Below are 25,058 nucleotides of genomic sequence, written 5' to 3'. Positions count from 1 at the left end.
AATTATGTACACAAAAATTGAAGCAATATTATAAATACCGCTTATAATGTGCAAATCATCGTTTTCATACGATAAATCATATTTTAGTTTGTATTCAAAATATATGCCAGAAAGTCATATTTTACCGAAATATTGTTGTCCATTTCAATAATGATAATTTTCTTTTGAATATTTTACATGGTTAGCGTTAAATGATATTGTGTGAATATAATATTGTAAATAGATCATATTTATGTTAAATAATATCTAATTTTAAACGATTTATAATTCGCAACAAAATTAAAAATAAAGTTCTATTCATAACTATTGCGTTATTTTAATATTTATAAATATTTTAATTTGTATTTACGCGTTTTAAAATAATATCTCTGTAAAAATCAAATATTTTCTGTATTACATTACACACATAAAATTTATAAAAAGAATATTGTCTTGGATTTTATCGGGAATTATATAGATATAAATAGATAATCTGAAAAGGCCTTAACAGTCTTTATATATATATTTCCATTCTTTCTTACATATACGCCTATACTGACTTGCTTACCACTTGTATATATACACATACATATATATATATATTTCGTGCCACTTACCGGCACCAAAGTTTCTCACCCATCTGTCGATTGTGACCCGTTGCACTATGGTAGAGAAGCAGATGGAATCGCGTCGAATCGCATCCGCGGCCTCTGAATTCCGAACGCGCCCTTTCGATTACAGGTGTGCACGCAGGCGCGCGAGAGCAGCGCGTGACGTAACCAATCGCAGCGGCGGGTGGTAGAGGGTGCTCGGATCGATGCGACGGTCGTCGGCGTTCACGTCGTACGTCGTCGACGGTTCGGTTCGCGGGGTTCGGTTCGGTTTCGCGCGGCTCGTTCTGGCTCGCTCGCTCGCTCCTTTGCTTTCATTCGGCTTATCGTAGTGTCTGTTGGCGATTAGCCGATCGACGTTGATCCAGCAGGCAGAAAAGACGTTACGCGCGTGCTTATTTACCTGTCTGCCTGCCTATCTGTCTCGCGGCCTGCTCGGTGTATCTTTTCTTCGGCTCGTCGCGCGAATTTCGTCCCTTTTTTCTCCCCCCGAATCGCGGAATTATTCGCGGTCGCGTGTCGCGATTGATCGCGATAGAGCGCCGTATACACTACGTTTTTTTTTGTTTGTCTACCCGATAATTGGCGACACTTGAGATCGTTGTCGCGATATGAGCACGAGACGCACGGCCACTGCCAATGATGACAGCTGTCAGAGGGATGTCGAGGCACCGCGGCCAAATGATAGGACATCGCGTGGATATCGAGGGTTAATCGTGAGTAGCAATTTTCTCTTGATCTCTTATCGGTCATCTCGAGGGTGTCGAGAGTGTCGAGAATGTTTGCTTCGCTTCGTCAGTGATACGCGAGAATCGTGATGCATGCAAGATGCGCGAGGGTTGCGCCGCTGCTTGCTTCACCGAGGTCGGTGTACATGCATACATATTATGGTGCGTATTCACCTGCGAATAAAACTCACGAGAGTAGCTCTCGAGAGTGATTATCGCAAATGGACATACCCTTGAGTTAGATACACCCACGTGCCGTCACGCCCACGCGATAATTAATATGCTAATTTCCTCGATGAGGTAATCGGCGTGTCATTCGTGGAAGTCGATTGTTAGACGGGCGACTTATGATGCGTATTCACCTGCGAGTAAAACTCTCGAGAGTGATTATCGCAAATGGACATACCCTTGAGTTAGATACTCTCAAAGGTATGTCCATTTGCAAGAATCACTCTCGAGAGCTACTCTCGAGAGATTTACTCTCAGGTGGAAAGGCACCATTACATACACGCGTGGCTCGATGCTCCATGTTTTATATTTTCTCCTTCCGTTTCTTTTTCTTCTTTTCGTTCTCTGCGGAGCGATACGGAGCTTTTGCGAGACGCTTTCGTAAATTGATTCGCCTTGCTCGCGATTCGCGTAAACGCGACGCGTACTTGTATCAATGCTAAATCGTCGACCGTGCGGCCTTTTCTAGGCGGAAAGAATAGTATCCAGGAAGAATCTAGGACGCGCGATTTTATAAAAAAGATAAGAGTTTGAAAAAAAAATCATTTATCTTTCACATTCGTGCAGTTGGATAATTAACTTTGTCGAGTATATCCATTATATTTGCACTTTAAATTTTATGCGCATTCCGATAATAAATTTACGCACAATTTAGGCATTTGTCATTGCATCACGCACACTTGCAACTTTTATATTTTTCTTTTTGAAAGGAAGTTTAAAAATACAATATTTCCATCTTTTCCCGCTCTATTTTCACATTTCTGCTTTTCTAAAGCAGAGAACACTGTCTACAAAGGAATCCTTTATGGATTTTTAGTTAAAAGAAGTCTGAAAGTGCTAGACTAATTTACAACATAATTATTTCTTTTCCACTTCCAGCTTTATAATTGTAACTTATTTTTTGCTATATATAAATTTATTTTATATTTTATTCAAAACCTATTTTCTAGAATTTTTACATCGTTTACATTTCGAATATATCATCAGTTTTTGTGTCTCTTTTAATGCTCTTTCTCTCTAGATTAATCTTTGCATGCTTATTTTACGGAGCAAGCTTCATTAAACTTATAATATGGTTGATTAAATTACGTAATAGTTATCCGGGTTTGTTTTATCTTGAAACTGCATTTGACGTTATCGCATACAAATATATATTTTTAATGTAACTCCTGTATCCGTACATTTGATTGTATCATCGTTTTAGTTCAATTTTCATCATTGCCAAATAAATGCATCGTCAATAAACGCGGATAAATACCATGTGATATTCTATTAATTGTCGACAATATATCCAACAATGTTTTACTCAATATCAACTTGGATGCTTCATTATTGTTATATTATTGGTTTTATTGTACTTATTATTTGCATATTAAAGTAAGGAAAAAGAAACTTTGGACATTATACACGTGAAATAATAATGAAAACTGGAAAAAATTGGACTGGACTCTCTATGTGCCGTACATTCTAGCATGCAATTACATATGATTACAGGCACAAACGATTAAGCAAATTATTTTTCGTAACCTTCGTTTTTTTTTATTTATTTATTTATTTTTTTTTTTTTTGTAGGGATGTAACATTGCAATATTTTTTTAGTAATTGTTTTTTAAAATTTCTCGTTGAGTTAATTCCGTACAACTAAAACAGAATCGAATAATTTTAATATTAAATCTCAATATAAATCGTAATATAAATCGTAATTTATATTCGGCATGCTACATCGTCTAGTATTGAAAGTAAACTTTAACATGACTTTTCTTCGAGATGTACTTTCATTTGTTTCTCCATTATTATTAGTTATAATTACCATTGAAAATAAACAAATTATAGTAGCTGACAGGATTTTATAATTTCAAACAGTACCATCACCTCTGTAATCGATGGTACAATATCATTCAGTATTAGGCATAAAATCTTTTCTATCAACGACTTTCCTTCGCTTTTCCAACGAATGAATTTAACTCGGAAACGGAAGCGAGAATAAATCATTCCCATTGCTATCGATACTACTGGGACAGTTTACTGATCGCTTTTCTCTATTGCCCGTTTTATGTAATCCCGACGGATGAACGTTTGGTCGATGCATACGAATACTAGATAAAACGACCTCGAGTTGATAAGAGGATTAAGTATCGCACTACGTGACATACTCGTATCCATGTGCTTATAGCACATCTGTATCAAGAGTGAGCAAAATTATATTTCTTTTTTTTTTTCTGTGCCAGCACATGCGATTTATGAAAAATCGCATCTTTTGTCTTTTTCAATTGTCACGATAATGATCTGCGTCATTCCGCGTATATAGAAAGACATGGAAATCGCAATACAAATATCGTGCGTATGGAAACTGACATTTCGCGTGAATGTTAATGGATTCTCTGTTTTTACATCTTTTTGCGATATTCATATTATTATCGGAATATTTTTATAGTTTTAATTTCAGTTACAATCATGAATTTTATTTTTTTTTATTTATTTATTTATTTTTTTTTTTTTGTAGGGATGTAACATTGCAATATTTTTTTAGTAATTGTTTTTTAAAATTTCTCGTTGAGTTAATTCCGTACAACTAAAACAGAATCGAATAATTTTAATATTAAATCTCAATATAAATCGTAATATAAATCGTAATTTATATTCGGCATGCTACATCGTCTAGTATTGAAAGTAAACTTTAACATGACTTTTCTTCGAGATGTACTTTCATTTGTTTCTCCATTATTATTAGTTATAATTACCATTGAAAATAAACAAATTATAGTAGCTGACAGGATTTTATAATTTCAAACAGTACCATCACCTCTGTAATCGATGGTACAATATCATTCAGTATTAGGCATAAAATCTTTTCTATCAACGACTTTCCTTCGCTTTTCCAACGAATGAATTTAACTCGGAAACGGAAGCGAGAATAAATCATTCCCATTGCTATCGATACTACTGGGACAGTTTACTGATCGCTTTTCTCTATTGCCCGTTTTATGTAATCCCGACGGATGAACGTTTGGTCGATGCATACGAATACTAGATAAAACGACCTCGAGTTGATAAGAGGATTAAGTATCGCACTACGTGACATACTCGTATCCATGTGCTTATAGCACATCTGTATCAAGAGTGAGCAAAATTATATTTCTTTTTTTTTTTCTGTGCCAGCACATGCGATTTATGAAAAATCGCATCTTTTGTCTTTTTCAATTGTCACGATAATGATCTGCGTCATTCCGCGTATATAGAAAGACATGGAAATCGCAATACAAATATCGTGCGTATGGAAACTGACATTTCGCGTGAATGTTAATGGATTCTCTGTTTTTACATCTTTTTGCGATATTCATATTATTATCGGAATATTTTTATAGTTTTAATTTCAGTTACAATCATGAATTTTATTCACAGCGATTATTACATGCAGGAATAAATCGAACATATAAAATAAAAGTTTTTGTATATAAACAGAGCTTTGTTTTCGAAAATGGATCTCGTACATAAAAACATCTTATCCTATGCTTTTTACATGTCATTGCCCGGTTATATCAGCAATAATCGATTAGTTTATATACAGGGAGTCTATAAAATTTGTCCCCACCCCCTATATTTCGGAAACGACTCAAAATTATGAAAAATCGCGAAATACGTGTTCGATTATTTCAAAGGGGCTACTCTTTTAAAGGGGTTAAGAAACTTGTCTTCCCAAGGGGGTGCCCTAGGGGGACCCCAACGCAAAAATTTCAAATAGAATCCCTCATATTGTAGTATATTGTTTGAAAGGACATAAAAGAAGAAATTTTTTGGCGCAAACTGGAGGTTGATACGTTGACTCGTTTGGGAATTATTTGACAAGGCATGCGCATATTAAACATAATAATAAGAATAAGAAGATCTAACAATAAGAGAAATTATAGAAAAAATTAGCTGAGTAAAAATTTATTTTATGCTTATTCTTATATAAATTTTTTGACATTTCTAAAAATAGAAATTATTAAAAAAATATTTATATCTCGTACACACACACGATTTTTTACGTGAAAAAGATACGTGAACAGAAGCATATTTCAAAATTATAGGAAAAATTATATATTTTATGTCTATTTTTGAATATACAATATATTACGTAATATAAAAGTATAAGATATGGTTCCTCTCTTCTCTCTAACGTACAATACTATGAAATTTACTTATTCCGAATTCAAATTAGTTGAATGAATGTTGAGTAAACATGGATGAATGTTGATGAATATTGAGTAAACATTTTCTGGATGTTACGTTTGGAAATATTCAAATAATATTGCATTCCTCTTTCCTTTATTGCTCCTTGTGTGATTCTCGTATTTTTTCTCGGCTTTAATGCGCATAATTTTCTAATTATAACTATCATCGATCGATGATAGTTCGACTATTATCTTTCGTTTTCGCGAATCATAAAAATCTTGTCATTCAAATTTGCAATTAAACTGTCAGTTGTCGTCGTTGACAAAGAACAACTGCGTCGTACCGCAATTAGCAACGACGACGATTTCATCGTCAGTGTGTGCGGCGACGGCCGCCTTATTGTTGCCATCGCGAAATAAATCATTCCCGCCTCCGTGTCTGCTTTAATGAATCGTTCATTTTCAGCATTGTTAAATATCAAGATCCTGGATAAAAATATCGTGTATCGAGCAATAAATGTGCAATAAATAATCGATAATTTATATTGGAGTTAAGAATATTAAATATTGAAGTAGATTGAGCACGAATAAAAGTGAGAGGGGGAGAGGGGAGAGAGACTTATTTATTTTGTAGATATATATATAATAGTCGATTACGCCACATTTATGAATTATCTGTTATTTATGAAGAAATTTCAATAGTTTTTTTATATAATTATATAATCTATTTTCCTTTTTTGATAATTACCGTTACTATGATTGTGTAAGAATCGAAAGAAGCCACTTTTTTATTGTACAGCTTAAAAGTTTACTATGATATTTTATATTATTTTAAGTTTATGAAAAGAACAAGTTAAAAACCTTTTAATATTTCCTATTATTTTCTTTTTGTTTTTAGAAACATTACAAGATGATTAGTCCTTGTTTCAAAATATTGATATTATATTATTAAAAATTTATTATTTTTTACCGCATAGTTCTTGAAACTATAAAATGCACAATCTCTCTCTCTCTCTCTCTCTCTCTCTTTCTCTCTCTCTAGGAACTAAATATATACAAATAAAGAGTATCACATGGCGTTTATTCTGCCACTCAAAAAATATACAAATTTTCCTCTATTTTTAATATTACCGAGATTTTTTTTCGTAAAAGTTAATCGTTTTAAAAAGGCGATCCGACATCATTAGGTATCAGTGACAAGGAGGGAAACTATGCTAGTTTACTGTCTCCGACAATGTGTGTCTCGTGTTACCTATAGGTCACGACGTCAGAAAGAAGAGAAAATTTTCCAATGTTCGAACATATTATGGCCGAGTTCAGAGAATCGATTCGACGCAACAGGCGGAAGGAAATAATATCTATTGCGGTCAAACTGACCGGTTTGTCCTTAAGGTTTTCTGCATTCATTTCCGTGCGCGATGTAACCGCCAAACAATATATAATAATCGAAAGATGAATCAATGGATTATAAGCGAATTGTCATCACTTCGAGTGAATATTTCGTTTACATTTTATTCATAGCATTTTATTATTTTGACATTACATAATATCATAGCTACGAATAGGCCATAAAACAGAGTGAGAACGATTCTTCGAAAAATCCGACAATTTATTTTTTTCAGAAATTTATTGACTCATAAATATAAAAAGATGATAAATAATTTGTAAATAATTGCATATAAAAATGAAAAAAATTAAGTGTTTGCTAATGATATAATGCAGTATTTAATACAATATAAATTTTCTTTACATTTTTAACATAATTGTTTCTAAGTTTAATTTTTGCCATATTCGAGACTAGTAATTTCGCGTCATCTTTGACGTAAATGTAGGGTATAATTAAATGCATAGACGCGGTTCGTCTCTCCTTTGCACCGCAATGTAATATTATCCGTCGGCAAAAGCGTTAAACGACGTCGTTAATTTATTGCGATACTCCTTGGTATATATCTCGGCGCATCACGGTTTTAGATTACGTTCTTCATTCATGCAAAACCAGTATAATATAGTCGAAACGAGGCTCTCGCTGGTTGCTCACTCCTTTAGCGGGCATATATAACAAAAAGATGGTGCGAATAAAGCATCGAAAAAGTGAATTCGGGTTAAGAATCAATGCTGGCTGAGCATGCAAGGATTTATTCACTGCGGCTCTTCGCTGACGAATTATTGACGTCGCAGCATCACTGCGATAATTGATGCGGCATCTCGTGTCATGTACCCTGGCCGGCCCTAGTTATTATATTATTAAAATTAATGTTTACACACACACACACACACACACACACACACACATATTTACATATATATAAATTTGTGAAAAATTTATTTTATAGTATAAATTTTATCTAGATACAAGAGACTTCATTTATAGATTATGTAGAAAAGATATATTGCAAAAAATGTATAATTTTATAATCTACTTTATTTAATGTTAAATTTAAAAGAAGAGAAAGGTAAAAATATCTACATATTAAATATTTTCAAATTGTGACTGCGATTCTATTTTCTATCTAAACTGTCAAAAATCTAAAAATATGTTTGATTAGACATATTAAAAATATTTTTCTGAGACACGTTAAAAACATATAGCGTTCAAAAAGAATTTGTTTATATTACTATTTCAATGAACTTCCTTTTGTAAAAGATGAGACCTGTTTTCGAAAAATAAATTGCGATGTATATTTTCGATAACAAGACTTTTCAAAAGAACATATTTATTTATTTAAAACATTCAAAGTTTTTGGAAACAAAATAATTGCAGGAAAATACAAAACAATATAATTATGACAAAAGTGAATTATATGTAATATAAGACTAAATTAATAATGCTCAACTCTTGACAGATATGCTTAACTTTTGTAATGAAAAACCTCTTGATATTTCAGGAAAAAGTCAATAACACACATTTGCAAATTTATGTACATTTATATAAAAAGCTATCGTTTAGACTTATTGTTAGACTATTTGTACACGTATATAATAATAATTTATTATTGTTCATCTTTGATTAATTATATCGCAATATTTTAGAGCAAATAACAGTTTGCTTTAAAATATTGTATATATTTTTTTCAGAAGAAATAAGAATTTAATATTTTTGTGAATATGGCATATGATGCATGGTGACAATTTTGCGAATGACTATGCAATCGGATTCTCGGTACGTATTTTGTAGATTGATCGGTGGCGCAAAATCTCTTTCTTTTCTCTTTTTTTACCAATGAAAGCACTTTACGATCGCACACGTGACTCAATCATTAAAAGTATCGGCTGTTGCAAGTTTGTATAATTTATGTTATAGTGCTCCTTGTGTTAGCGCGCACGTTGCAATGTTTTATATACATACATATATACATATAAAATTAGATATGTATCATGTAAAAATATTCTCAATATGGTTACATGTCTGCGTTAATGCACATGGAATGAAAAGTCAGTTATGTATATCGTAAAAAAGCCGCGTTATCAAGTACATATATAGTATCTCTTTCTTAATGCGTTTATTCGGCAATATTTTTGTGTGTATTGAGTTCTAATTTTTTGATATAAAATTATATTATGTTTTAAATCTGCTTTGACGTATTAATAAGAAATTAGTATTAAACAAGATATAAATTGGCTCATAATTGGCAATATAATTATAACATTGGAAAATAAATATGTATCACACATCTCGATCTCACAAAATTAATAGTCTTCATCTCCCAATAATTTTTAAATGAATAACCATAATCTTTTATAGCTATTGTTTTTTTTTATCATTTTATTATTATGTTATAAAGTATTTTATCTATTAAATTTTATTCCGTTTTGTAAAACGCGTTGCGGATAATAAAATGATAAATCAAAGATATAAGAGCGAGATGTTCAGCTGTTAATATATGTATATTATGAGTTGAAATTACGACAAACGTATATACAAATCGCGAAAAGTTTTATTCAAGACGAAGAAAGAAGCGAATTAATAATATCAGTAATTATATTTCTAGGAAATTCCATCCTCATGCTTGGCAGCAGTTTTCTTGGAACCACTTTAAGTAAGTAAACCAAGAAAAGCGGTTTTTTATTTCATTCCCTGGACCCATAATTATTTCAATCGCAATACAAATAGACGTAAAGTTAATTGACATCAAAATTTAAAATTTTCGCATTTGCACACATATAATATATTTATATATCGTACTTTTTCTTCAGTGTTTCATACATGACCAAGTGTTTATACATTTTTATAATTATATTGTATAATTATATGAGGGACAAACAAGAAAAGAAACGTGTGAGTGTGTAAATATGAACCCTCAAATTACATATGAAAGCCGCGGGTAAATTTTAACGATGCTGTTGTATCAATGTCGCGGCACATAATCAAAATGCGGAATTGTATTTTGTTTGCTATACAAATGCACGAGAAGAACAGTGTCGCTCGTATTTATTCGCAAAAATGGGTTTGTTTATTTACGTCAGCAGTATTGATAACGGCAATTCTGTCCCATGGCAGGTAAACAAAGTTTTTCGAACTAACATTTTACGTTGAAACTCGAGCACACACTGTGCGGTCGATCTCCTCTGAAACTCTGAAGTCGACGATTGAGAGAACTTTGTTTTCGATATCCGCTTCTCAATGTGTACCGCTAACCTGTTTCTATAAATCCCGTATTACCTCTTTGAATGTGTGAATGTGTGCGCGTTATACTTAGCGAAACATTGCCGTATTTCTTCGTATTATCAGAAAAACCGCTAATCGACTATTTTACCGATTATTTTGTTACTATAAAATGCGACTGGATCGATACATATTCGGATGTTTTTGAATATTACTGAGAAATATGCGCAAAAATTAAAAAAATTGGCGTGCGAATAAAAAGGTTTATATTATTGCGAATTTATCTTGAGATGTTTGATGTCGAGAAATACTTATGGAGGAGTTTTGCAATAGAAAAGATTAATAAGGCTCTTATATGTAAAAGAGAGAGAGAGAGAGAGAGAGAGAGAGTAATTATCGCATAATTTGTTAGCACATTTTTTCCACCAAGATCTTCTTTCGTGATCAACTTTATCATTTTATTGTAAATTACAGAGGCAAATAGCATATAGCAGATATTATTGTACGTAAACATCAGGCATGAAAACATTATTGTATTGGAGTCGACACGTGACTATAAAGCATAATGTTTTCATTCGCAATGTGTTTGTATAAAAAGTACAATTTTCGAGGTTTTTCTCTCTCTCTCTCTCTTTTATCCCCGATAAACGTCAGTTTTTATCCCTTTATTTTCTACATTAAGGCTACGTTCCAAAACGTACTCTCCAAGAAAAATTTTACTCGATAGCCGTTCCGAAACCTTTTTGAGCATTTTTGATTGGTTTTAGGCCGGCCATCGAGTAAAATTTTCCTCGCGGGGGAAATTTTACACCGTTTTGGAACGTAGCCTAAAAAGATGTTTGAAAAGCATTCTCGTATCGCCAAAGTTAGCAAAATCTTTCCGATATCTGATTTAGACAAGAGTGACTTTGCCGAGGGTTGTCGCTTGCAGAGCCTCTACGAGCATGGGCTCGAGCCGAAGATCCGGCTCCGGGAGCCGGGCAAACGCCGGTGTCCTCAAGGAACGTGCCAACATGTCATTCATGCTGGTCGTCATGTTCTTCGCCGTGTTTGGTCTGATCGTCCTTACGGAGATATTTCTGATCGACGAGAGGCGCGGCGTGAGCGTCGGTGGCACCGGCGTACTCGGGGGTCACAGGAGCGGTCATCGATTGCCGGCTGCACCCGATCGTCCGGATTACGGTGAAGTGGGAGTAAGTATCCACAAAGAGAAAGGGGAATGCTATATATATATATTCTCCAGTCTTTCAACGATTTATATAAGGTTTCCTCCCTTGCTACATCACTTTATTAATCATTCTTTCCACTCTTCCCGATGAAAAATTGTTTTTTATCTCTATGTCGGTGTCAATGCTCTCTGATAACGTTTCTTATCGCACGTACGGTACATACACGCACACTAGGTGTCATTGATATGATCGTCATTTTCAGTTCGGATCTATCGCGTTTAAATATTTGTAAATCATATCTCACAATCAGAATTGTGTCTGACAATTTGACAAATCTATTTATATCTATTTATATTTATACATTTGTTTATACATGTGGAATTTTGATGATATATAAATATATGTGTTATTATAATATTTATATATCTGAAATTCCACTAAAAGGCATTCGCTACATATACATTAAATTACGCTCACAAAAGTGTAAAATCAGACAAATTTTATAGGATTTAAAGTATAGGTTCGAATATGGAATTTTCGCAATTTTTTGTATTTTTTCCCCCTCAGTTTTATACAAAAACTTGCTCTCTGTGACGAATTACTTCGTGTATAAAAATAAAGCTTCTTTAAACTAAATTACATAATTTTGAGCATATTATAATGTTTATAAGATAAAAATATATATATGCGAATAGAGTGAGGAAAAGATGAACTTGTATCCCTTTTTGTATTGGATCGTATTAAAAAATTATACAAAAATACGACAAAATTATTTCCACGATAGCATTCTTATTTATCTTTTGCGTATTTTTTTTAATTTTATATATATATATATATATCATGATCATTATGTTTTATGATATTTTTTCTATTTTTAATTTAAGAGTGACGTTTTCTTCCAAATTTGTAATTTTTATTTTTTATTTTTTTTTTTTTTTATTTAATAAAAATTTCTTTATTTTTCTATATTGTATAATACATATATATGTAGAAAGAGAGAGAGAGAGAGAGAGATGTATTGTATATTCCTAGTCTATTTATCCATCCTATTGTTTCCACAGTTGCATCTTCGAAACATTTTCCGCTGCAAACTAAAAGACACAAGCGTCTGAATGGAGCGTCGACTTTGTGTGCTCTTTCTCTCTTTCGTGTGAAACTGTGGACAAAGCAAACGCATAAGCAACGGCGAAACTCGGGCGAAAAGACCGAAAACTTTGCCAACCACGTACAAGATCGATTTCCTGCCTCGCGCCTTCGTTCTTTTCACTCTCTTCTTCCTTCGTGCGACGTGCCTGTTGCAACGTGCCTGGTATAGTTTATGCACCCTTGCGTCTAGTACCGGACAATGATTCACGCGAACCTTTAAGAACTTTGAAGGAAAAACAGCCGCGCAGCACATGCTTGAACGATACCCAACGTGGCACGGAAAAGACATACGATCGCGTTGCGGAAAAGTTTAACCGGATACGAACGAACGGCCACCTGACAAATTAGTTTGCTCGATCCTGCGGAACTTTCTTCATCCGTTTACATCTCCCGTCAAGACACCGCGGGATAAAGCTCGAGTATTCTTTAAAACTCGTCTCGCAGGGGTTGACTGTCCAAAGAATCTTTGAGTTTAAATTTAAGAACCGAGTCTCTCGAGTTGAATTTACAAGTTTTAATTGCTCTATGATTATCATTCTATGAATTAGCCACAGTAGAGTAGAATAAAGACTCCACAAGTTGGCACTAGTCATAGTGATAAGCTGCCGCAAGCAAATTATCGTACGCGCAAATGTATATGGCAAAGATGCCATACAAAAAAAGAGGCGTCAATTGCAAGTTTAAAAAAAAAATGAAGATATCAGAATTGACATGTATTCAAAATAATATTTTTTACTTATGATATTCAGCAGTTGATTTTAACATAAATTGGATATTTGAAATATTTTCAAATCTCTATGTAGCTGTTTGTAGCAGATTTTGTACTAAAGATTTCTCACACAAATAGACGTGTCGTTATCCTTATCGCGAATAAAATGGATAATCCTAGTTGATTATCGATTGGTGATACAATTTAGAGTGTTAAACATTATATACACCTATATCATTAAAACCTTGATATTTCCAGGCCGAAGATTACGCCGGTTTGAAGGGTAGTTTTGACGAGCACGTCGGATTGTTGGTTCGCGGAGAAGACGCGGGGCAGAAGACGGTAATACACCCGGATCCGCGTGGCTTACCGAGCCTACCGCCTAGCTTGGAGGCCCGTTTACCGCAGTTGGATCAGAATCTAAAGGTCACGCATGCTGAATGGTTACCAGTCACCAATACTAGGTTCGTCTGATTAATAATCACGCGACAATCGAATAATTAATGGAATTAGAGACGCTCGTATTTTCTCTCGTTTAAATTCTAAATTTTTGAGAAGGTGTGCATTAGCCACGCAAAATAAAATAAATCTTGTTTCAAGGTATATTGGAAATCTTAATCCACATCTCTGAAAACTCTATTTTACACGCGTTTTACCTTTTTATTCTTTGATTTTACCCCGTATTATTTTATTTCTTTAAATTAGATTGTACAAACAATATACATATAAAGCTTTATCTGTTATTCTAGATATCTAGATTGTATTACATGTGTATTATGGACAAGGTGAAAATTTAATTATACGTCGAAGAATTGAAGAGAAATGAAGTGTGTGCTTTTACTCGATTCTTCTAGGTTTAAATTCTTCGTTTACTCGGCGTATTTCGACGACAGAGTTAGCGGCGCAGGTACGCCGGCGGGTAAAAGTCAAGGTGTAGTACGCGTAATCAGCGCTACTAAAACCAGAAGCCCCGAGCGCGTCTGGTGTAGGCTCTGGTATAGACAACAAAACGGCGGAAACATCACTGCCTCGGTAACGGTAGCTGCGAAAGTTAAGGTATGTTACTCCCAGAGGGAACAATCTTGGTTTTAATCGTTCAAAACTCGGAAGAACACTTCTATGTAGTAACGGTTGCGATATAACAGTTTGTCACACACATATACATGTATATTTCAGTAATTGAAAAATCTAATCTTATCTTTCTTAAAGTTATATTTTTGTTTCACGTTTTTTGCCAAATCGAGTCTTGTGATGAAATCGAAGATTTCTTTTTTTTTTTTTTTTCCCTTGTGATTATGATTGGGGTGTTTTCATGATATAACATATATATATATATATATTCGGCCGATCAGATTGTTGTTACAATAAATTGTTTGGCTTTCACTGTTGGAACAGAATATAATCTTCGATGATTTAAAAATATCCGATATTTTTATATCGTCCAAATTCTAATATTATATAGTATATATTTATCGAATGTACGCTGCGACTTTCAGGTAATTCGTGAGAATTGGAATCTCAAGTACAGTGCCTGCTTCGTGATATGTCCATTGCCTAAAGAATCTCCGACGATGGATAAGATGCCGGAAGCGGTCAGTGTTGTAGCGAGATTGCGAGCTGTCCCGACAAATCGTATTCTCATCCAGAATCGTCTCGAGAGCAGAATGAACGACAAAGATGCTCTGGCTGTTTGCGTCAAACCTTTACACTATTATTACAACAGAGTACGTATAGAGCAATAGCATCAGATGGTGGATGTTTGGTGATGTTTGTATCTGCAGGCGGAGAATATTCTTACATTTTTTGTCGTTTGTACTTTATGCTTGTCATTATCTGTGTTTATATTTATATTTATCATTTCTCTTGCCTTTGCATGCCAGTCTGTTAAAAACGGAGGATTGCATTGTGCGTGTGTATGTGTGTATATATGTATACATATGTATATGTATGTATATTTGCAGATGCATTACTGCATTTGTGTATATAATAATAGAATCATCAATCAATTCCATTCATTATGCTGTGAAACTTTAAACTAATAGAAAAGTGAGTACACGAGAAATATTTCATATTTTAATTGATATTTATATTATGTTTAGGTTTTGCAATTGGTGGAGTTTATCGAGTTGCACAGACTTTTGGGCGCTACCCACGTCACTCTGTATAACGACACTGTAGGCGCGGCAGCCGGTTGCGCGCTAAAATATTATGAGAGCAAGGATCTTGTTACAGTATTGCCGTGGCATCATCTTGACATGATTTCTCAACGAGAGATTCGTACGGAGGGTCTCTTTGCGGCGCTTAATGATTGCCTCTACCGATCTATGTACAAATATGAATACGTGGCACTTGTAGATCTCGATGAATATATCATACCGAGGCATAACGACACCATAATCGATCTGCTACGGTACGATGCTTTCTTATTTCGATATCGATTTTTATAAACTATTTTCTTATATATTTCTTACAAGTTAACAATGATATTAAATAATTGTTTACTTCAAACATGTTACTCGTTTTTAGAATTCTCTCAATTTTTATTAAAAATATCATATATAGGGCGATTCACAAAGTTTTATGTTTTGAAGATGAATGATTTATAGAATTATTTTGATTAAAATAAAATTATGTTGAATAAAACAAAATTAAGCATCAAATTCTCTTTTTATGGAGCTATAAGATTTTGAAATTTAAGAAAGAAACATTATATATATAATAAGAAATAAATTCGATTTAATTACTTTATTGTACACCACACAATGCATATATTGATTACATCTGAATATCCCGTGCATGTAAGATGAGCTATTTTTGTTTTAAATGGCATATTTCTGAGAATTTTAATTTAATTTAAAGATATTTGGAAAAAGATCTGTGTGTGTTTACATCATAGACGTACGAAATGTAGATTGCGTGTACCAAACAAATGTTGCATCAAAATTAGAAAAAAAATGCAATGTCTCAGAAGTTTGGTTTTTCTCTCTCAAACATAAGACTATGATTACTATGGGAACAATTTCTCTATAATTAAAAAAAATAAACATACTTCCAAAACATTGCATTCTTTTTCTAATTTTGACGCACGAATTGCTATTAGATAACATATAACATATAAGAACATCATATAACATAAGATATGCACAGTCTATACTTTCTGCGCATCTATGGTTTATATAAACTTTTATTTATAATGATTCTAAAAAACATCTTATGAAACGCTAGTAAAATGTTGTAAATTATTATTCTATATTAATATCTGTAACCGAAAAATTAATTTTGTTTTCGAATAATTTAAATTTACAGAGTCTTGAATTTGCTGTAAACATGCTCTAATTTTGCAACAAATTGATTCCTAGGTGGATGGGAAATCGGATCAATGTCAAGTCCACAGGTGCGTTTTCCTTTCAAAACGCTTTCTTTTATCTGCAATGGGCCGATGATCCATTCGTGGTAACTAGCCGCACACCCACCGAAGCCGGTTTGATCACTCTGAGGAAAACGCGACGCAGGACCAAGTTGCATCCGCACAAGCAACGTTCCAAGTATATTTGCAAGCCGCAAGACGTAGTCGAGGCGGGCAATCATTTTGTATGGGAGTTTATCCCAGGTCATGGAACTCTGAATGTGCCGTCCGATGCTGCTATCCTGCACCATTACCGTGTCTGTGAGTTTGGCGGTGACGATTGCATTAAGACGCAGTCGACGGTCGATAGAACGGCCTACAAGTACAGAGATCGGCTCGCTGCGAATGTCGACAAGACATGGATGGAGCTGCGTGCCGAGTGCTCGCTCCCGGAACTCGATCCGATCCCAGTATTGACGCCTCGAATTAAACTCAGCCCGCTTGGCAAATCGATCAGGTAGCGAAAGACTATCGTCGAGATCCTATGGGATATTGGCAATTTCACCGGTACACCAAAAATCGCAAGGACCTATTTCTACAACTACAGCGGTCCTTAGTTCTTTAAAAATAAAGCTGAGCTAAACGGGCTCTTATCCTTTTTTACAAGATTCTCGATGGACTGTTTTTAAATTTGTAAAACGGAGGGGAATATGGGAATTTATAGAGATTACCGCAAAACAAAAAAAAAGCAAAAAGAAAGAAAAGGAAAGACACGCTTTAATCGAGACACGGATTAATCATATTTTTCTACGTGATGGATTCTTGCATAGCTGGCGAAATCTGGAGACAAGTTGCCACAAGTCGATCGAGTTGTCTTGACGCTATACAGTGGTACTTTTCTCTTACAGTTTTATACAAACTCTTGTATATGTATCTCTCTAATTCTTTTATTCAATCAGCAAATGTGATCATTTGCGAAAAATTGTATTATTGTTAAGGAGGATTGTTACAGAGGGCCTAAATCACGGGCTAAAAAAAAGCATCTGGTGATAAACGACGAGCAAGATTTAGATAATAACCCTATTGTACCCTATTGTTTCAAGAGAGAGTAAATCTTTTTTTTTTTTTTTAATATTTGTAAATCCGCACAATGTATCTTACGCATATCTATAGAATCAATAATTAGCATAGTGATATATGTATAATATGTATTTAGGAGAGTGTTAGACATTCGATCTGCAGAGACAGCCTAGGAGATATGCAATGTTCTCGAAAAAATATTATTTCCGATACAATCCGTCGGAAATTTGTAAGAAATCCAATGTTGAAAGGATGTGAATTTATTTAAACAGAGAGGTATACTAATAGTCATATACATAATACTTTTTCTTTTCAAGATCTTATAACAAATCTGAAATTATTTGTTTTATTCATGTGTGCAATATGTTTTCTTTTACATCACAGTATACAAAAATCGTGAATGATCATATTTTGTAATATGATAAATTGTTATGTAATTCAATAACAATCAATATGGTGGATTAAGTTGCAGAATTCTGAGCAAAAAAAAAAAAATATATATATATCGAAAATATTAAAATAATGAATTTTTAATAAAAAATATTTTTTACAATCTATAAAAATTTAAAAAAATTTTTTTTAAAAAGATGGACATATATATATTTATGAATTTGCTGTGCAAAATTATTACCTGATTTATTATTTTGACCACATTATTTAAGCAATAAACAGTGAAACATTTTCGTTGTACGCACACAAGCAAACATAGGCCGATGATGAAGTCGCACAAGTGAATTTGGTAGAAAGATAAAATGTTTCAAATAGGTACAACTTACCAGATAATAAGAGAAACATTATTGGCAACAGAATCGGGATAGCCATACCGTTGCCGAATGCCGCTGTGGCCGACGTCTAGCAAAATCTTTCTATATCTTTGTTAAAATATATAAAGGATCGTGTTTCTTACGCGTTTCTTACACAAGTTTATGTATATATGTGTATACATGGACGCATGTGCATACGTGGACACACGTACATGGGCATATACGATAGACCTAAGTTACATGTGATCGATGAGCTACAATTTACAATGTGTCGACATCGACGATTATGTTGACGAAAATAAATATGATATTAGGACAAAAAAATATATACTTCGATTTCCTTGAATCTTTGTTGCATATTATTTAAAAACTACAAATTGCATTATTTATGTAAATTTTATTAATATATTAATGTTAAGAGCATTTGTTTATAAGAGTATATATATGTACAAGGGAAGTTTCAAAAGTAAAGTACAGAAGAGTTTAATGCACATACAAGAACGTTTAAAAGTGGTAACGCTGAGACAAATGCCTACATCTAATTGCAGATTACGTGGAGAAATAAGTTAGAACTCATTTTGTGTGTGGTTTTTGTTTATTAAATAAGAAAAAGACATTGTATTTCTTTTTTTTATTTTCGAAACCACCCTCAAACATATATAAAATCATAAATTATTATATTTTTATTTCTATATGTTGCACTTTATGTATCTCATTATAAATATATATTTTTTTCTTGCATATATACAATTTCTATCTACTATTATAGAAAACATGCTGACGATTAGCAGAGAGACCACATTATATTGATTAAAAATCATCGTCCGAATGTCTGTCTATCTTACTAACAGATCGCTTTTCTTGGGCAGCTTTAAGGTCATATCCGCCGATATCCGGTGCACCTACAGAATTCAAAAGATCGTCATCATCGTCATCGTCATCGTCAAGATCACCGTCGATTAATAAGTCGCTATCGCTGTCCAACGAGCCGTCGCTGTCATTTGATTCTTGAATCGTACCCCTTTGCCGTCCAGACATGCTACCGTAAATGCGCCGCTGTGTATATTGCATCTTCGATGCTTTCCCAGTGCCTGAAATATCTTTGATTTGTTATTCCGAAAAACTTACAAAAAGTATTACTTTCTTTTCATCTCTTTATATATATATATATATTATGTTCTCTTTCAAATATTTTATTAATTTGTAAGTTTTTCTTTAAAATTTGTGGTATTTTATAATGTGCTAAAGTTATTTATTATATTAGAAAAATTATTATTACTTGGTTTGACATGGGCGGATTGGCCAGATTTTTCCGTTGTCGCGGTCTCTGGATTTGCAAGCGAAGTAACTAATGGTTCTTGAAGATTTGTAGCGAATAAGGAATCGTTCCCTTCCATCATACTTTCAAAGTTTGAATCTTCGGTTCTCATTTGCTCCAATTGCTTCTTGGTTGCAGCTTGTCTGCAATCGAAAATAATATAACAAATTGTATAGAATTATATAATTTACTTTATATATTTAGTTTTACTTTTTTCTACTTTTATATTTATAATGACAATATACCGTCTTTCGAATCTTTCTTGCTCTGCTTTGGCCGCATCTTCATACAAGTGTTCTAAGTATGCCAGATAACGAAATTTCTGTAAATAATCATCGTATAAAGCTCTCAACTCAATTTCAAGCTTTTCGAATTCCTCCATGAACGCTGGACGGACTTTCTTTAATGTGTGGAGTCTCTTTTGATTCCTATCGAGTTCCGTTCGCCGTCTCTCGATTCTCACATCTAGGTTTTGTTCCGTATCCTTTTATATATATATATACACATTTATTTAAGAAATAAATTATATATTTATCAACTAATAAAATTACTATTGATACACACATACAAGAAAAAAATAACAAAATATTTGTAGATCCAACAGCCAACTTAAACTTCATGAGGATAATTTATTTTATAAGATACCTTGACATTTTCAATTTGCTTCTTGGTTTCGTCAATCTCTTTATGCGTATTCGCGATAACGTCTTTCAAAGCTGCTTCTATTTCCGAGGTGTCGAATTCCCTGGCAATTTTTGTATTGCGAATCTCTCGAAGCTCCATTTCTCGGCCAAGTAAATCGAAGAGAGTCGCCCCGTTGATAGTCAATTGACTGGCGAGCTGTCGCGTCGTTTTCAGCTCATTAATTTTATCGGATATGTCGAAATTCACTACACTCTGATTATTGTCGGATCGATTTTCCTCGATGCTACAACTATTTTGAGCATCGTACAGCATCGTTGTAATTTTCAACATTTCCTTCACCGCGTAACCATCGGCTTGATACAGCTTCTTTGTGTTTAATTTGATATTTGTCTTCAATGCCTATATTGCATAAGATGATCATCCACCAGAATTGGAGAGTTGAAAATATAAGCGATATATTTTAAAATAAATAATAATTTAATTGAGACACTTGGCTAGTTTATAGAACAAATAAAAGAAACAATTTTCAAAAAATCATCATTATTGCTGTGTGCTATGTTTAAATATTATTACCATAAATTCAGCGACACTTCGTATCAACGCCACGCGTTGCTCTTCGGTATCATGATCGTTGGGCATATCGTTATCTGGATCAAATTGTTTCACCAGCCAAACTAGGATCTCGGCGACCAAAGGAAAATTCGGTACGCGAAAATTCGCGATGGAAATTAGTCTCGGGTAGCCCAGCACTCTCATCATCTCTGTGAAATCTACGTAAGGGAACAAAAGAGATGTAAGTCGCGCGTTACAATTTCCTGCGTATTTTTCACGCATTAATTATATATGTAGAAATAATAAATTTATGCCATTTTTACGTACTACGTAAATCACGGTAGGACATTTTTTCGCAGGAAGGAGGGAGGATGACGCAACGCCATGTATGTAGCGTCGCGTAAGATTTCGCGCGTCGGGTTAGATAACGGGACAACCGTCGTCATTATCATCGTTGTGTTCGAACAACGAATACCTATTCCACGCGAATAGTCTTTCGCGAGATCTAAGAAGAAAAAGATTAGCGGATTGCACAATTTGGCGCGTGATCGCAACTTGATGGATAGATAGAGAAAGAGAGAGAAAGAGGGAGGTAGAATGTGCGCTCCAACGTTCTAATGTATATGCGTTATGGTTGCAAGCGAGTATCCGCGATTTATACAGATACGCGACATGCTCGTTAGTGCTATTCAACGTCATTCATTTTTAATTGATATAGACCAATATTTGCTTCCAATTATTTGTATCGCCAACTATAGCCATTAATCGTATAATATGATTAAACTTTAAACAAAAATTAAATGTCTGCACTAATATCTGATATTAATGCTATTATGTTCATCATGTAAAAATTTCACTACAAATTTAATTTAATTTATTTTTTCATTATTCTAAATTATTGAGATTGCTTCAACATCTCTAATATATCATTATATGTTTATAACACACACACACACACACACACACATATGTATGTATGTATTATCAAATCTTTTAAAATATATATTGTTTAATATCATTTTGATGAGTAAGCCTAGTCAATTGCCATTATTTTTGCAATAGTAGAGATTAATTTTTTATGGAATTAAGATTTCTCATCGTTATTTGCAGTAAAGGCGATAATGCAAAAATCCGTAAATTTATTACTTAGTCATTAATGCATATATATATATACAATATTAATATAATACGTACTACGTAAATCACGGTAGGACATTTTCGCAGGAAAAAGTCAGTGCTCAACCACTGTAATTGAGATATGCAGATTTCACCGTGTATTCTTACGTGCTTTCTTATTTGTGGCAAATGTTACCATAGAAACCCATTTGTACATACATACATACATACTTACCACGAATAAGAAGCGCGAGGCAATTAATTTAATCTTTAAAAGTAATATAAAATCCAATTTTATTACAAATTTTAGATTATTCTAAACTTACAAATATTAAATTACTCAAGTGTAAGAAATGGCAATATATATAAAAAAACTCAAAGTGCAATTTTCCGCGCGTAAAATATAATTCGATAAATTATTACAAAGCATGCTATTTTCTGGAAGAAAAATTAAAGTATGTATTGCATCCAGCTTTGATAATCGCATGCTAACTGAACATTTGAGAGCCATTATGCAACTTTACAGATTATTTAGATTCATAATTGCATTGTATATATATATAATACTTCAAAATTCCTTTTTTTTTTACTTTATTTATAGTTTATTCCTATGTATAACTGTACAATATTTGATAAGTAACTTAATCAATTGATTATATAAATAAATTAATCGATTTAAAAGTCAGACATAGGGACTTTTCTGCTCTGTTTAATTTGCGAACGAATTCTCTTCTCGTGAAGTCTCTCCCTAGTGGCTTTTAGGAGATTTTTCCTTCTTCTTTCTAACGATTCAGGTGATGGTTTTGGTGGCTCTACTAAACTAGTCCTTATCATTGTTCTTAACTTTTCAAGAGCATCCGCCAAGTTTAAATGTTGAGATCTCGTTAAGTCTGACTTGATTATCAAGTACCCATCTTTGTTTATCTTGTTTTTACACTGAAATAATAAATTTATATACCTAAGGAACAGCTATTTTTATCTAGTTTTCAGATAAAAATTTTATTGTGCATTAATTTATTATTTATGTTGAATAATGAAGATTTCACTTATAGGCAATGCGTATAGTGCTATTTACCTGTTCTATTAATTTTGTTCGAACTTCTTGTGACAACCAGGTAGCACTGCTTACTTGGAATCTTAAGTCTACTTTGGTATTTACACAGTTTACATTTTGTCCCCCAGGACCACTGCTAGCACTGTATGTTATTTTTATTTTGTCCATGGGTATATAACCACTAAATTTTGTGTTAGGATCTGGCACCTGAAAAACAAAAGGAACAATAATCTTTGCTTAGTGATCATTGAGTTTGTTATTCAAGGCATAGCAAGGTATCGTATTATTAGATAAATACACAAGTATCGCAATATAAGAGTAAAATCAATTCTGTGTTTATTATGCAATTATTTTTAAAATGAATCGATATGTATACTAACAAAGCTTGGTGTATGCAGTTTCAGCTTGCTTTCCGGATACAATTTCTCCAGTGATATTTCACTTTTGAAGCTGAAAGCTCTGCTGAAATTGCACAATGCATTCTGATTTTTAACGTTGCTCTGTAAAATTCTGAAATACTGTCTACTAAGAAAATTCATTTCTTATCAATTTTTATTGTATACTTTGATTGTGAAACAATTTGGAAAGGTATGATTATGAAAACATAACCTGACATAACCACAATCTCTCAGCGTTGCTATTGGAGTTACAATTTATAATCGCGGTAGATGGCAGTAGGTTCGTCACAATTAGATTTAAGGAATTCGATAATCGACTGTATTCAACATGTTTCGACTTTTGTGCGTGATGCGCGATGCGCGGTGCGCGATGTCAGATGTCAAGTGTCACGTTCAAATCTTCTTTTCTACGGGTAAGAAAATTTATAAATAGTTAAAATCCGAAAAATAACAAAATTTGCGACGCCTACATAATTTCAAAACTTCTTTTAAGCATTTTCCAAAATTAAAAGAGCGTGGTAAAAAGATCATCCTTTTTCTTTTTACTTTATATCGTGAACATGTGAAGTGATCTCCTCTTAATAATCGAATTGAAGTCAGCCATTGTTTCGCGGTAGCGTAAATGTAAATACCTTTTTAACCGTCTCCTTGTTATGTATCGTGTATATAGGCGTCTATGTATATATTTTAAGTCTTGGCGCAATAGGTTTTGCAAGTGGATTGCGGCATAAAGCGCATTCTGAAAATCACGGTAATAATCGACGCGAGAGCGATCCACTGCAAGGACACGGAACTCCGCGACTCGGCCGTTTTTCCCGGCGAAATACTGTGACAAGGTTACGTCTCGCTTTGCAGGTTATTGCTCCGACATGGTGAAAATCATCGACGATCGTTGGTCGTTGGCCGTTGGCCGTCGTTTCTATCGTACAAAAATGAAAAGAGATCGGGTAGTTCTGGCGACATTATGTATCGGATACGGACAATTTCATTCACGATGCCAGTAATAAATGGAAAAGAGACGAGTTGCAGAGCATTTCATAATTGTAATCGGGTAAGTTTTTTCTTTACGCGAATTAAATTTTATGTGTAGAAATTTGAACAGATTATCTCTTTCTCTTTCTTTCTTAGCAATAGTATGTGAATCCATTATTTGCATCTATGTATAATGTAACAATATGCTTTTATATAAATTACACACTGTATTAGTGAAATGATTTTAAGCTTTAGCAATGTTTCAATCTTATATTATAAAATTATATCTATATACGTATGTTGTATAAACATACATATATACAATATCTATCTTGCTTTTTATAATAATATTAAAATAATAATATATAACATTCTCAAAATATATCAGGTGATTGCATAAGTTCGTGCCCGATTTAAATATAAACTTCAATAGATTATATTTTAGAGATAACACTTTTATTAATCAATTATATAGTCTCCATTCTT

The 25,058-nt window shown here is 33.4% G+C and overlaps 4 protein-coding genes across 7 annotated transcripts in view; 2 read left to right on the top strand and 2 right to left on the bottom strand.

Annotated features, from left to right (window-relative positions):
- Positions 1-798: 798 nt before the first annotated feature.
- On the top strand, positions 799-18,248 carry LOC115240677. Of its 3 annotated transcripts, none has more exons than XM_029815974.1 (8): positions 799-1,306; positions 9,690-9,737; positions 11,235-11,496; positions 13,586-13,791; positions 14,182-14,383; positions 14,824-15,051; positions 15,427-15,737; positions 16,687-18,248. In XM_029815974.1, exons 3-8 carry the CDS (start codon positions 11,248-11,250, stop codon positions 17,192-17,194), a joined length of 1,704 nt encoding a protein of 567 aa, XP_029671834.1. In that variant the 5' UTR covers positions 799-1,306; positions 9,690-9,737; positions 11,235-11,247; the 3' UTR covers positions 17,195-18,248. The 3 variants fall into 3 exon arrangements, with proteins under 3 accessions (XP_029671834.1, XP_029671832.1, XP_029671833.1); XM_029815972.1 differs by having other exon boundaries at positions 11,200-11,496; XM_029815973.1 differs by having other exon boundaries at positions 9,675-9,737; positions 11,200-11,496.
- Positions 17,785-22,634, bottom strand: LOC115240679 (clusterin-associated protein 1). Of its 2 annotated transcripts, XM_029815976.1 has the most exons (6): positions 22,227-22,634; positions 21,054-21,250; positions 20,481-20,879; positions 20,081-20,319; positions 19,797-19,978; positions 17,785-19,608 (listed from the first exon to the last, which is right to left on the bottom strand). In XM_029815976.1, exons 1-6 carry the CDS (start codon positions 22,246-22,248, stop codon positions 19,328-19,330), a joined length of 1,320 nt encoding a protein of 439 aa, XP_029671836.1. In that variant the 5' UTR covers positions 22,249-22,634; the 3' UTR covers positions 17,785-19,327. The 2 variants fall into 2 exon arrangements, with proteins under 2 accessions (XP_029671836.1, XP_029671835.1); XM_029815975.1 differs by lacking the exon at positions 22,227-22,634 and having other exon boundaries at positions 21,054-21,364.
- Positions 22,635-22,722: 88 nt separating this feature from the next.
- LOC115240682 (peptidyl-tRNA hydrolase ICT1, mitochondrial) lies at positions 22,723-23,887 on the bottom strand. The gene is made up of 3 exons (XM_029815980.1): positions 23,583-23,887; positions 23,224-23,409; positions 22,723-23,084 (listed from the first exon to the last, which is right to left on the bottom strand). The coding sequence occupies exons 1-3, from the start codon at positions 23,739-23,741 to the stop codon at positions 22,824-22,826; spliced, it is 606 nt and encodes a 201-aa protein (XP_029671840.1). The 5' UTR covers positions 23,742-23,887; the 3' UTR covers positions 22,723-22,823.
- Positions 23,888-24,264: 377 nt separating this feature from the next.
- LOC115240676 overlaps positions 24,265-25,058 on the top strand; it is a 37,108-nt gene continuing 36,314 nt past the window's right edge. Inside the window, exons 1-2 of the mRNA XM_029815970.1 lie at positions 24,265-24,351; positions 24,456-24,651. Coding sequence (XP_029671830.1) covers positions 24,608-24,651 — 44 coding nt within the window. The 5' untranslated portion in view covers positions 24,265-24,351; positions 24,456-24,607. The remainder of the gene's footprint in view (positions 24,352-24,455; positions 24,652-25,058) is intronic.

The sequence above is a fragment of the Formica exsecta genome, unplaced genomic scaffold (assembly GCF_003651465.1).
Source record: "Formica exsecta isolate Colony F162 unplaced genomic scaffold, ASM365146v1 scaffold443, whole genome shotgun sequence".
Classification (NCBI taxonomy): domain Eukaryota; kingdom Metazoa; phylum Arthropoda; class Insecta; order Hymenoptera; family Formicidae; genus Formica; species Formica exsecta.
The sequence above is the reverse complement of the archived record's forward strand: the minus strand, read 5'-3'. Positions and strand labels throughout refer to the sequence as shown.

Excerpts from the sequence above, each read along its gene's own strand:
- LOC115240677 (XM_029815974.1), top strand. The coding sequence starts at position 11,248 with ATGGGCTCGAGCCGAAGATCCGGCTCCGGGAGCCGGGCAAACGCCGGT. Across the intron at positions 11,497-13,585 it reads CGGATTACGGTGAAGTGGGA|GCCGAAGATTACGCCGGTTT; the intron begins GTAAGTATCCAC and ends TGATATTTCCAG. Across the intron at positions 15,738-16,686 it reads ACCATAATCGATCTGCTACG|GTGGATGGGAAATCGGATCA; the intron begins GTACGATGCTTT and ends ATTGATTCCTAG.
- LOC115240679 (XM_029815975.1), bottom strand. The coding sequence starts at position 21,314 with ATGCGTGAAAAATACGCAGGAAATTGTAACGCGCGACTTACATCTCTT. Across the intron at positions 19,979-20,080 it reads CAAGAAAGATTCGAAAGACG|ACAAGCTGCAACCAAGAAGC; the intron begins GTATATTGTCAT and ends TTTCGATTGCAG. Across the intron at positions 19,609-19,796 it reads ATCCGCCCATGTCAAACCAA|GCACTGGGAAAGCATCGAAG; the intron begins GTAATAATAATT and ends AAGATATTTCAG.
- LOC115240682 (XM_029815980.1), bottom strand. The coding sequence starts at position 23,741 with ATGAATTTTCTTAGTAGACAGTATTTCAGAATTTTACAGAGCAACGTT. Across the intron at positions 23,410-23,582 it reads AACTGCATACACCAAGCTTT|GTGCCAGATCCTAACACAAA; the intron begins GTTAGTATACAT and ends TTTGTTTTTCAG. Across the intron at positions 23,085-23,223 it reads GAACAAAATTAATAGAACAG|TGTAAAAACAAGATAAACAA; the intron begins GTAAATAGCACT and ends TTATTATTTCAG.